The 12,645-nt window shown below is 41.9% G+C and overlaps 1 protein-coding gene across 1 annotated transcript; it reads right to left on the reverse strand.

Annotated features, from left to right (window-relative positions):
• Window positions 1-1,193: 1,193 nt before the first annotated feature.
• On the reverse strand, window positions 1,194-9,791 carry LOC131229348 (uncharacterized). Its single transcript, XM_058225286.1, has 3 exons — window positions 9,335-9,791; window positions 9,116-9,245; window positions 1,194-1,473 (listed from the first exon to the last, which is right to left on the reverse strand). Exons 1-3 carry the CDS (start codon window positions 9,695-9,697, stop codon window positions 1,247-1,249), a joined length of 720 nt encoding a protein of 239 aa, XP_058081269.1. The 5' UTR covers window positions 9,698-9,791; the 3' UTR covers window positions 1,194-1,246.
• Window positions 9,792-12,645: the final 2,854 nt, after the last annotated feature.

Consider the following 12,645-nt stretch of genomic DNA (forward strand, 5'->3'; position numbering starts at 1 on the left):
GCCAGACAGCCACATAAACAGATCAATTGGACCGCTGGCGAGTAGTCCTTTTCCCCCTTTCTAACCATCTTTTTGCATAGGGACGACCCATCCGATGAGTGGACCTGCCTCATTTTCATATATTGTCATCTTCACAACTGGGGCAGATGTACCACATGATTGCCAGGTTGGCACATGTGCTGCATGCACTGCTTGCAGAGAGTGATGCGTGTTGTGCTAGCAAACCTCTCAAAGTCAAATTATGGACATGAAACCCATGGAGCACACTACGATGCCTCACGCAAGGTACTACTAGCCTTACTAGGCAAACTTAGAGCCATGTGGGTGGAACTTTCTTGAGACCCGCCCCATCCAACATCAGGTATGCTGCCCCATTTCACCATCAAACCAAAAAAATTCACTATCATTCAAAACTCAGTAGGCCACACCACAGGAAACAGTTGTGATGGAACGTGCACCATCCATTTCACATAGGAATCACGGTGGCATTTTGTGCCATCGAATCCATTCACCTAATGTCCCCATTGAGATGAAAGAATTACCAAAAATCATAGTATTCCAAAACTCGGGTGGGCCATACCACCTAAATTTATAGGTTTTCGGTAAAGTTTTGGGGGGTAAGTGAATGGACTGGATTTCATTCATGTTATGCAATTTCTTCCACAGTGAAAAAAAAAGAAAAAAAAGCCCTTGTAGGTAAGTGTTTTCCAAACCTCTCATTGAATCGAATGATGGGTTTTTCAGACACCAATCATTGATGGCCATGATGATATAAGAAATTTCATCAATTCTGAAATAAAAGGTCAGGTGAGCTTTTAACAAAATTAACCCCATCAAAACAAGTACTATGATGATAGTAATAATTTAGGATATAACTCGGCGACAATAAGGACCGCACATAACTCCAAAATGTATTGAAAATCATCCAAATGGGTCCCTTTTTAAAGGGTGCTTGATAAGTCAGCTATGCTTTAGTGACATACAACCATTGCTACCCATAAGCAAATCTAGTTTCAGACTCTAAAAACTAATCTCCAACATTACACTGCAGCAACTGTCCTATCCATCGTCCACACCAGATGCATTTTTGGGGATGCGATTGGATAATAACACAAACGTTATTGTTTTCCTCCCAAAGAACCAGTTCAAATGGAAGTAGGATTCTGGATTAGCAGAAATAACTAATTTCGCACAAACCAAAAATTTCTCATGCTCTAAAAGAAAATTTCACACTCCTGTATGTGCTCTAGACGCTTGTAGGTTCCGGGACTGCTGATTGTGTTGCCATGATCTTACATATGGGCATGTTGTCGTTCTTACTCAAGAGCTTCAAAGATGGATGAACCTCGATGTCATGCATGCAAACTCTATCTTCGATATCGAGATTGCTCAAGTCCACCTCGATTTTCTGGGGAATGTGCTCTGCAGGGCATTGGTATTTTAGAGTTGTTCTTATCATGTTTAGGTAGCCACCTGTTTTTGTGAGTAAAAAAAATCAAAAAACACACTCCCAATTAGAAGAAACAGAAGCAAGAAACGAGTTCATAAATTAGAAAGTGGCAATTGAAAGTTGGATGGAAGAAATTAATGAGAAATTATAGGATCCTTGCCCTGAGGATATGTATACAATACCTAGGCCTTGAGTTTGCCCGAGTAGACCATTGGCCGACTGATTGACACCTTTGATAAATGGAATCCGCAGCGGATGGTACATGCCTCAAAAATCTCCCGTGGGAAAATTGATGCAGGACAATTAACCACTTGCTCTAAAAGCTCGAACTGTTAGAGCATGGCGAATTAATCCATTTATCTCATAGCTTAGGCCCCACATCTCATGGGTTAGGATCTCGGCCGAACCCTCCTCATGGGCCCCAAATCACATGGGTACCACCTTACACAGGCCGCCCACCCCGAGTGTGTCCCCGCATCCCATAGGCTACCCCACTCGAGCCCAGTGCGAAATGCGCATTAATCATCCCCGGTGAGGAGTCTCGAACACTAGACCTCCCCGGTGGGCCCTGCTCACCCCGAGTGTGCCCCTGCATCCCACAGGCAATCCCACTCGAGCCCGATGTGAAAATGCCTCTGCATTAAAAATCCCAACTCTTCAATCAATAGACCAACAGTTGGCAAATAGACCGTTGGGTAAAATATACCCAAAAGCTCAACGCTCCACAGGAAAGAGGCCAAAAATTGGACTACTAGGATCTCCAACCTGGGATACTTCCAGGAAATGGTCCAAGGACAGTGGATCCCATCATATCAACAAACAATGGGCCCACTTCTCAAGGCTCTATAATACAAAGTCAGGCTGCATGCAACTCCTAAAATTAATAGCAGCACAGGAAAAACATTTACTAATGAAAGATATCTGACACCACAGAATCATTTAAAAGAGATGGCATGTGAATTATTAGGCTTTAATGACAAGTTCTGCTTGTTTGGGTGGTCTTGAAAGTGACATGGCTCTCCAAATCCGCCTTAACTGACATGTGTCTCTGTGCAGTGCATGCTCTTGTGTATGCATGCTTGTGAGGTAAGGATGTCAAAGAAAGCATTGATTTTGTTAATGTAATACACAACACTTTAATATCACCTAACATGGTAATAACATGATCCTGGAAAAGGTACTTGCTGAAAAAGAAGGATCCAAGAAAATTACAGGATCATAGACATTATCAATAAGAGATCACAGAGATCTCTAGGAACTGTCTAGGCATGCTTTAGAGTATTCTCTCCCTACTTAGAATGGAGAAGCATATAAATACGATGCCCTCATATTCATTCTGATCATTCAATAGAGAATAATGTTTACACTTCAATGTTTTTTCTTTTCATGAAGATCTCCACCACGGATGTCCCAGACTCTTCTAGATTGGAGTCAGGTCAGGTTAGATTATAGATTGACCTGAAGCCTGACTATAATTCAAATTGGATTACAAAAATCAAACATGAAGCTAACCCAACCCAACCACACCCAGTTTAAAATTGGGTTGGGCCACTCAGGTTAGGATTGAGACTGGCCCAATGCAATCCCAATAAAGAGCCATCAGGAGATCGATATTATATAGTAGATGCTGATTAAAAAAATAATAATAACTAAGGATATCCCCACTTGCATCCTCTACATTAATCATGCTTAAGAATCAACTATGAGGTGCAATTTACTTATGCAAAGAGAAGACACTAAACACTTCATTTAAGTCAAACACAACTTTCTTCTCGCCCTAGTTGAAAGTTGCTCCTAAAGTAGATCATCGTTGTCGTCGGCGTCATCATCATCATCATCATCATCTAAACCTTAATCCAACTAATTGAGTTCAGCTAAATGAATTCTGTACTACCATTCCACTCCATCAAGAGCCATAATTTCATTTAGACCATAGGTCATCAAGTCTTTTCTTACCACCTCCTACCTACGTCCTTTTGGGCCTTTCACTTGCCCTTTTAGAGCCTTCAACTTATACCCACTCACTCATAACGGCACAGTTTTTGGTCTTCGTTGCACATCGCCATCGAAGTCTACTTTCCCTCATTACCTATTGGTGCTACTCCTAAGTTCCCTCAAATTCATTCATTTCTAATTCTATCCTTCCTTGCCTTGGCACTCATCCATCTCAACATCCTCATTTCAGTTACACTCATCCCATGAACATGGTGTTCCTTAATTGGCCAACATCAGAACCCTCAGAAGGGAATAGCCAGAATGCCATAAATATGAGGAAAAGGCAGTAATGCCCTCCACCAAATGTCTACCTAACTGTATTTTAAAGGGTGGATAACTGACGATAGGTCCTTCATGTGAGGGCATGGCACACATGTCGGACTTACATGCGTACAACACACATCAGAGATCCAGTCGAAGATCCAGGCCATTGAACATGTAGGCTACATTTCCATCATGCCTTCTATCAAAAATAATTTTAGTCCTTTAATTTGGCAGGTCTAAATTGTACATGAAAAATGGGCAGCTAGAAGAAACTCAACAGCCCAAATTAAACATTACATGTGTGGCTCACTTAATGTGTACTACCATGATTTTTGGTATACCGCATCACAGGGCCCTAACTGATGAATGGCCCGAATCTCTGGCACGATTGTGCCCTACACACAAAGATCTGACATGTGTGCCGCCATGTGTGCACGACCACCATAAAAAACCTTCACTCTCTATAATCTATATCCCTCTCTCTTTCACTCAATCTCCATCTCTCTCTGTCTCAAACCTTCTTGGCTTCTCATCAAGAATCAAATGCCCAACATCCCTCCACGATCTAATGCAATCTTATATCAAAACCAATATGAAATTATGATTTGCCACATTCAAAGTCACCTCCAAAATAGATGCATGTTTACAAGCATACAAAACATAAGCATTACTAGTGTCACCATCTAGAGCTTCTAAGCCTTTCACATAAAAAACATCATTCTTGGAAAATATATCCTCATTGGGAACATGGTCTACAAGTCTAAAGCCAAGTCTAAGGACCAATGGCAATCCACTTACTCATTTACTCTAGGTGATGATATTAATGTGGGGGTTATATCCCCCTCTTTATCTCTTCATCAGTCTGATTACCCTCAATGGATAGCAACCACCCCACAAATTATCGTTGTACTTGACACCTTGATATAGACATCAAATAGGTGTCCAAGGACCTTGAGTCCATAAACTCCAAAGCCTCAAATCTTAATTAGAGCAGGCTTAAGGTATTCCACAATGGTAACGGTGCCCGTAACGGGCACTGCAATCACTGTTACCAGCGTAACAGCCGTTATGCCCCCCATAACAGTTATTTTTATTTTTTTTTAGTTTTGAAAAAATATGAGAAAATTCCCATTTAATTAGAGGATTAAAAATATGTATTCTTTTCCGAATTTGCCATATGCTTTGAATTCCACAATCGCAACTTCATATTGTAATGCATATAAACGGGCCGGTCCAATGTCCTGGTCTGCATTCTATTTCTATTATGTATTCACAAAACAACTCCAGTTCCTCTCGCAGCTCGAGGAAGTTGTTTGGCTCAGAACTTTGATTGCAATTGACCTGAGAATTAGTGCAATCTCCCCATAATGCATCCACCAATCGGCTATATGGGAAAAAAAAATACTTACATTAATTAGTTTGTAAACTATCAGTATCAGGCTCGAATCTTATATTATACAATTTGTAGAATAAAGCCAATATTAGTAATAACTAATAAAAATATAAAATGTCAATTTATTTCCTGAAGCAGTCTAATAGATTTCCTTTTGTACAATGGCGTTGGAGAAACTACCCTGGCACAGTGTATATATTTCCAATTGTGAACGATACATCATACATTACAAAGTTAAAGACTTTAAACTTTAAAGCATGGAGATAATAAAATTAAAGACCAAATAGTAAAAGACTAAAGCCTTTCACATATCTACTTACTTCATTCAACACCCTTGTCTACCTAAGTCGGGCTCTAATCCTTTTATCACATTCTTATGCCTGATATGAACCTCCTCATCCTCGGTGTATGAGCATATATGTATCTTGGATTTGAAATGTATCCTACATTGTAATAATGAACTTAGTAGCCATCAACTTATTCAATGGGTCAAAGACAGGAAGAATAAGTGCATGACATAGAGTTTACATGATGCATGAAGATGATGATGAAGCTGCTTCGTTTAACGCTTGTTGATCATCTTCTAGTAAATCATATAGTGTTTACAAGCTCGCTGGATAGCAAGCTTCGCCTTATCCATGGGGTTGTAGAGGAAGCCCATGGTAGGTACCTCGTCCGATTCAACGAGATGAAGGACTCTCATCAATAGTTCCATCACCTTTAGGATGTTTGCAATTTTTTTTTTCCAGAATTTGTTCTCTTATAGTTGCCACAATATTGAATGCAGTCCTTGATGTCTTCCCGTATTTTGTATCGAGCTAATCTCGTGAACCAAACATCTTGGGCAACTCTCCCCAATGCTCATATAAATTTTGATGGGCTATAAAGTTTGTTGCAAATCTTATTGGCGCAGGCCTAGGAAGCTCTCTCCCTCTTGTGTACTTCCTCATTATGGTGACAACTAGGTTGTGGTTGTAGACGAATATTATTTCCCTTCCCCTTTCAACCAATGTCACGACATTTATTCCCTTTCCAATATCTTCTAATATGAGGTTGATGTAATGCGTGGCACATGGTGACTGGAACAAATTTGGTCTCCTTTCCATCAACTTTCTTCCTGCTGCCTTATATGTTGCTTCATTATCGGTCACAATTTGCACTACATTGCCTCTCCAATCTCATCCACCAACTTATCCACAAAGCTGAATATATAATCTGCATTCTTAATTTTAGTTGATGCATTAATCAATTTATGGAATATTGTACCCAAGTGGGAATACACCAGGAAATTGACCAGGCTACATCTGGTTGGGCCAGTCGAACCATCGCACATAATAGTGCATCCTCTTATCTACCATATGAGCTTAAAGGCGGTGATGTATGCTTTCACATCTTCAGTGGGGAATGGTAGGTTTTGGTTGGACCCCTAGCTGGGGGACCAACCTCTTATTTCTAAATTCCCGAATCTTGCCTCTGTCTATTCTGATATCAACGTTCTCGTGGCCTTGTGCTTCTCAGGTAGAGGTGTAGAAGGCCTTTGGTTGCCTCCTTTCAGGAGGAACTTATGGGATGACGAGATTGCTAGTTTGACTAATTTACCATCCAACTTGCAAGGAACGCCAATTTCTTCGGAAGAGGAGGATTCCTTGTTGTGAAAGCCTAAAGCATCAGGGTGTTTTTCAGTCTATTCCTTGTACTTTAGTGCCAACGCCCCCCCCCAAAAAAAAAAAAAAAGAAAAAGAAAAAGAGCAAACTAAAGCCAAACAAGAGCAACAACAAGATCAGGGAACCCACTCCCTGAAGAATATTTTAGCCTACAAAACCCCAAAATAAGAACCACTTGTGTTGTGGAAGCAACGGTTGTTCATTTCACCTGAATAGACCAAAGTACAACCAACAAAGCCACCCTCCATCTCCATCTTCCTTTTCTCCCCGAGCCACCCTCATGCCAAGATTGAAACAGACCCTCTTTGGAGTTTGGCTCCCCCAGGGGACATTGAAGAAAGACATAATACCGAACTAGACATCCATAGCAAATGAACAGTGGATAAACAAGTGGACCATGGATTCCGCATCATTTTTACAAAGGATACAGATATTCGGCAGCACCATGCTCCTTTTACATAGATTAGCAATGTTGAGGATTTTGTTTCTCCCATCCAGCCAAGTGAAGGCTGAAACCTTGGGAGGAGCCCCATAAGACCAGATTGAGACAGTGAAGCAGCTGACTGTGGATCTCTCACCTAGAGAGATCAAAGCATAGAGGGAACGGACATAAAAATAAATAAATAATAAATAAAAATAAAAAAAATTAAAAAAAATCCTGATTTGTTCTTCAACCAGATCAAGGAGTCTTTTCCTTCGGGGGAAAGTAGAATCCCCTGCAGTCGGGAGAGAAACTGAAACAGATTATAGAATCCAACATCATTGAAGTTGCAACTACAAGGGGGAAGCCACACACCTCCTTTGATTTGACCCGAGAAGCAGAAGGCAATGGAAATCTCCCTAACTGGTTACAACCTAGCCAGATTTGGGAAAGCCAAGCGGATGGAGGAATCTCCAATCCAAGTGGGCCCAACGATAAGAACCAAAACAAATAAAACTATAAAGATATAATATTATATATATATATATATATATATATATATAGAGAGAGAGAGAGAGAGAGAGAGAGAGAGAGAGAGAGAGAGAGAGTCACACACAACTAATTGTATGTCTAACTAGTTGGTGTGCGGGACCCACCATGGTGTTTGTGTGATATCTAACCTGTCCAACAATGTTGTCCCGTCATGAAAATGGGATTCCCCGAAAATCATGTAGATCCAACCATGAAATGGGATGCCCCACATGAATTTGGAGTTTTTTGAGAGGTTGTTCATGGTTTTCTATGGTGTGCCCCACGTGATAGTTGGATCAACCTGATTTTTTGGGGCATCCCAGTTTCATAATGGGACAACCATGTTGTACAAGCGAGATATCACACAAACACCATGGTGGGCTCCACATGCTAACTAGTTGGACATACAACAAGTTGTGTGTGAGCATATCCTCTCTCTCTCTCTCTCTCTCTCTCTCTGTGCGCGCTTGGGTGGGCGTGTGCATGTGTAAAGCTGCTTCAAGGGAGAAACCTCCATAAATAAGATCGTCATCATCTAAACCTTCTCCAGACTAATTGGAGCTGGCTACACGAATCTTGTTCCACCATTCCACTCTATCAAGGACCATATTCTCAGTTCAACAAACCTCCATGAACAAGATACTATCATAAATTCTTCTTCTTTCCCTAGTCCTTTCCCTTCTCTTATTTATAGGGAATTGTGATGCTGAGATTACTGCATTGGAGATAAACCTAATCCAATATTCTAGTATCCATCTAAAGCTAGTTAAATCATCCCCTTCCTGATCAACAAGATCTTCCTACATATAAGATATCGAATATACCCCACACCTTCTCTCTTCCAACTAAATAAACATGAAATTTCAAAAAAACCTAAGAATAGAAATAGATAGTTTGGGATCATAACACACCCAAACAAAAAGCTGGCCCAAATGAAAAAGGCAGCTGATTCAAGACGAGCATAGCATCTTGCTCAATCAAAAACACCATTTTTAAAGACCATATCATCAAACACAATGCGTACGAATCTAAGCAATACCCTGCCTCATTTATTTCCAGGAAACAAATTCTCTACGGAACTTATTCCATCGGCCATGTTCGGCAAGTGGGAATGAAACTCTGTGGAATCCAGAAACTGTGTTTGAACATTTGTAATTCATTCCCTTGGAAGGCCTACTTACAAAACAAATTAAAAAATACGACTGTTAGGAGGGAATTCATTCCCATGGAATTTGCAGGATATCTCTGGCCAGGAATTCAAAAACTGGCCTTTTGCCGGAATAGGATTCCACAATTGGAATCCATTTCTTACATTTTCCAGATTGCCAAATGCAAGGATTCCGTTTCCACCATCCTCGGTAAAACAATTGCAAAATGCATAGAAAAAACAACGTACCTTTCTTCAGACCAGGACAGATATCCTCCCCTTTGAAAACAACAGGCACGTCGACCTTCAATTCCGAATCGTCGTCCACCCAAACAAACACCAAGTTCAGAATTTGGCCCGTCTCCGGATTCCTATGAACCTAAAACCCCAAAAACAAATTCAAATTCAAATTTAGAGAGAGAGAGAGAGAGAGAGAGAGAGAGAGAGAGAGAGAGAGAGAGAACAGGCCTTAATGGGCAGGACCCTTCCGGACTCGAGCAGGCATGAGGAAGCAGGGCCCGCACGGATCTGGAGATTGAAGGTGGTGGAGCAGAAGAACGGTAGCTGCACGTTCTTGATGATGGAGCTGATCTGCTTCCTCTCGGTGGTCAGCAGCTGCTTCCTGGAGACGGGTCGGAAGCCGTTGGTGGGGTTTTGGATCTCTCCCTGGCTGAAAACAACGGCTGGGATTCTCCCTAGGGCTCTCTCTTTTGCGGCCAGCTTGTTCCCTGTGTGCTCCCGCGGGACAGCTTGGATGTTTTGGTAGTGAGAAAATGCCCTACTGATGTTTGCTCTGACGCTACTTCCATGGCTGCTGCCCCGTCTCAACATCCTCTCTCTCTCTCTCTCTCTCTCTCTCTGCCTGCCGTGTATCAAGTGCGCGGTGTTTATTTCGACTTGGACTAGTGGGGCCCACGGTTCATTCATCCACACCGTTGATATTTTGGGCCTAATCATCGATGGCCCATACACCAATGAATTCTCGCCTTCGAATTAAGCGTGTCCTTTGCTTTATGTTCTTTCTCAACCGCATGTAGGGCTGCCAACGGCTGGATTCGGGTCGGGTCCTAGAGTAACTGGAACATATTGGATTCGGGTCTTGACTGGTCTAATCCTCCATGACAAGGTTTGGATAGTAGTCGGTGCTATGTGGGCCCACCATGATCCATGTGTTTTATCCACACCGTCCATTCCTTTTTACCCATCATTTTAATAATTTATCGGCAGATCAAAAACCTCAGGTAGACCATGCCATGGGAACATTAGTGATTGAATGTCTACCATTAAAAACTTCCCAGGGCCCACTGTAATTTTTATTTGACATCCAACCTGTAGAATAGGTCATAAAGACGAGGATGAAGGCAAAAAAAACAAATACCAGCTTGATCCAAAACTTTTGTAATCCCAGTAAGTTTTTAATGGTGAGAGTTCAATCAACACTGTGTGGCCCATTTGAATTTTTTATCTACCTAAGTTTTTGGTTCATACCATAAATTTATCTAGAAAAATGGATGAACGGCATGGATGAGACACATACATCATGTTAGGGGTCCACGGAGCACCGACTACTAGCCATTGGCTATTGGCAGGGGTAGTAGCCAATCCGTTTCCCTCCTCCATCGGCCTCGTTCTTCAGTACCCGGATGCAAATCTGATCGGGTCTCTACATCTTGGGTTGGAGGTTGGTCCAGGTAAAATAAAAGGGCGTTTGTATCAGGGGTGGCAAAGTTCTGGAGAGATCCTGGCCCACAACTGGTTGATCTCGAGCCTAAAGTCACAGATCCGTCCAGGCCAGTCTCAGGTAGTTCTCATTTGTCCCTCGGCCCGGGCCAGTAATTGTATTACGTAGCATTAATCTACACCGTTAAAAGTGATCAAGCTCGGGCCAAATCATGTTGGGCCATTCAGGTGAAGCTTGGGTGAGGAAATGGGCCTTGGGTTTTGATTGGGCTTGGGTTTGGGCTCAGATCCAACAAAGAACATCAATCTCGTCAGTCATCTTCGGGCCCAACCCACGACGGACAAAACTTGTGGGCCCCACCGGGTAAAGGCCCACCTTAGTGGAGATTGATTTTAAGGTACGCCCATGCCACATGCATTTTTCTTTGGAGGGTGGTCACTTCCACCACACCGTCTGTACAACGAGCTTATTCTACAATTGTGTGTGTGGCCCGCCATGATGTGTGCAAGATATCCACTCCAGCAATGATGTTCAACGCTTCATGTTCTCCATGGAGGCCAAAAATCAAGCCGATCCAAAACGCAGTTGGGCTACACCTTGTAATACCATGCCTAAGACCACTAAAATCACATGGTGTGGCCCACTCGAGTGTTGGACTAGTCTTATTTTTTAAATGTCCATTCATCCTTATACGGTTCATGTAGTTAATGTATTGGATAGCATGTAAAAAAGCACGGATGGACCCCATACACAATCTAAGAAGTTTTAGTGGTGGGTCCTCTTCCTGATTGTTCCATGCTGTGTGACTCACGTTTGTTTTCAATCGGTCTGATTTTCTGGATATGGTATGAACTTGAAGGGGGACACTTTATGGATGGAGTGGATGTGGACCCTACGTTAGGGTGGGACACCACTTGCCGAGCCTATGAGCTGTTGGAATGGGCTTTTCTTTGGGTCCTTTAAGAAACATCAATCCATGCCTGGCAAAAAAAATAAAGAAAAACACTTAACATGCTGTTTGATTATTTTTAAAGAATTTATCACTCCAAGTTCTATTGAAAGTAAATACCTAATTACAAGCTATAAATAAATTTCAAGTTATCCAAATACAGATAATTATCTTCTTATAATTAGATTACGATGTAAAGTTGAACAAGACCTAATGTAAACATTTTATGTATTACAATTTAATGACTTTATAGGCATCCCAACGGCCCCTTAGTAATTATGGGTGGGCTTCGGCCGGTCTAATGTCATTCCAAACGGGCAACGAAAGTAAAACGTAGGTCCAAGTCTGGCCCAGCCCATGATGGGCCAAAACAAACAAGTTCGGTCTGGCCCGTAATGATTATGCACGGCCTAGATGTGAGTTCCAGCCCGTTCACCCACTTTTTTGCAAGATCTGGATTGTTCATTAGTTGTGCCCATAATCACGATAAATGATAAAACACCCTTAAAACCTTAATTGAGATGGGTTGGGCTAATGGGCTGTGAGATATATACTGAGCCTAACCCTACTAATAAACAGACTTAAATTTTAAGCCTGGGTCCGGTCCTTGGGCCTAACAATCCAGCCTAAGAGAGGCCCAAAGGGGCCCAAGCCCAAGTCCAAGTCCAAATGCACCAATGATTGAGAAATTTCATAATATTTTTCCACACTTAGACTGATTAATCATGAAATATCATGATATTTGGTGCAACCAAACACAACCCAACTCACCCAGGCGCCTAGTTTCATTAGTCAAGCCAGGTCAGTCTCAAGAGTGCTAAACTAAACAGACCTTCATGCATACAAGGGCCCAAGCCCAATACAATTAATATCAGGCGTGAAATTCATTGCCTGGGCCAACCTACGGTCTGGATTCTCAGCTGGGCCCACTTTTCTTTTAAACAGTAAACAAACATCCAGAGAGAATGATCATCTGACGTGATGAATATGTATAGTTTCATGGGTTCATTTGTTTTGCAAGTGGGGCTCGTGTTTCGGGGGTCTGTGTTGTGTGATCCACAACCTCAGACCGTTGATCTGATAAGTCCCCCACATTGGACGGTTGATGGACTACATTCCCCTTGAGAGAAGTTGGGTCTTGCCTCTTGT

The sequence above is a fragment of the Magnolia sinica genome, chromosome 16 (genome assembly GCF_029962835.1).
Source record: "Magnolia sinica isolate HGM2019 chromosome 16, MsV1, whole genome shotgun sequence".
NCBI classification, from domain to species: domain Eukaryota; kingdom Viridiplantae; phylum Streptophyta; class Magnoliopsida; order Magnoliales; family Magnoliaceae; genus Magnolia; species Magnolia sinica.

Excerpts from the sequence above, each read along its gene's own strand:
- LOC131229348 (XM_058225286.1), bottom strand. The coding sequence starts at position 9,697 with ATGTTGAGACGGGGCAGCAGCCATGGAAGTAGCGTCAGAGCAAACATC. Across the intron at positions 9,246-9,334 it reads GAAGGGTCCTGCCCATTAAG|GTTCATAGGAATCCGGAGAC; the intron begins GCCTGTTCTCTC and ends TTGGGGTTTTAG. Across the intron at positions 1,474-9,115 it reads CTGTCCTGGTCTGAAGAAAG|GTGGCTACCTAAACATGATA; the intron begins GTACGTTGTTTT and ends TCACAAAAACAG.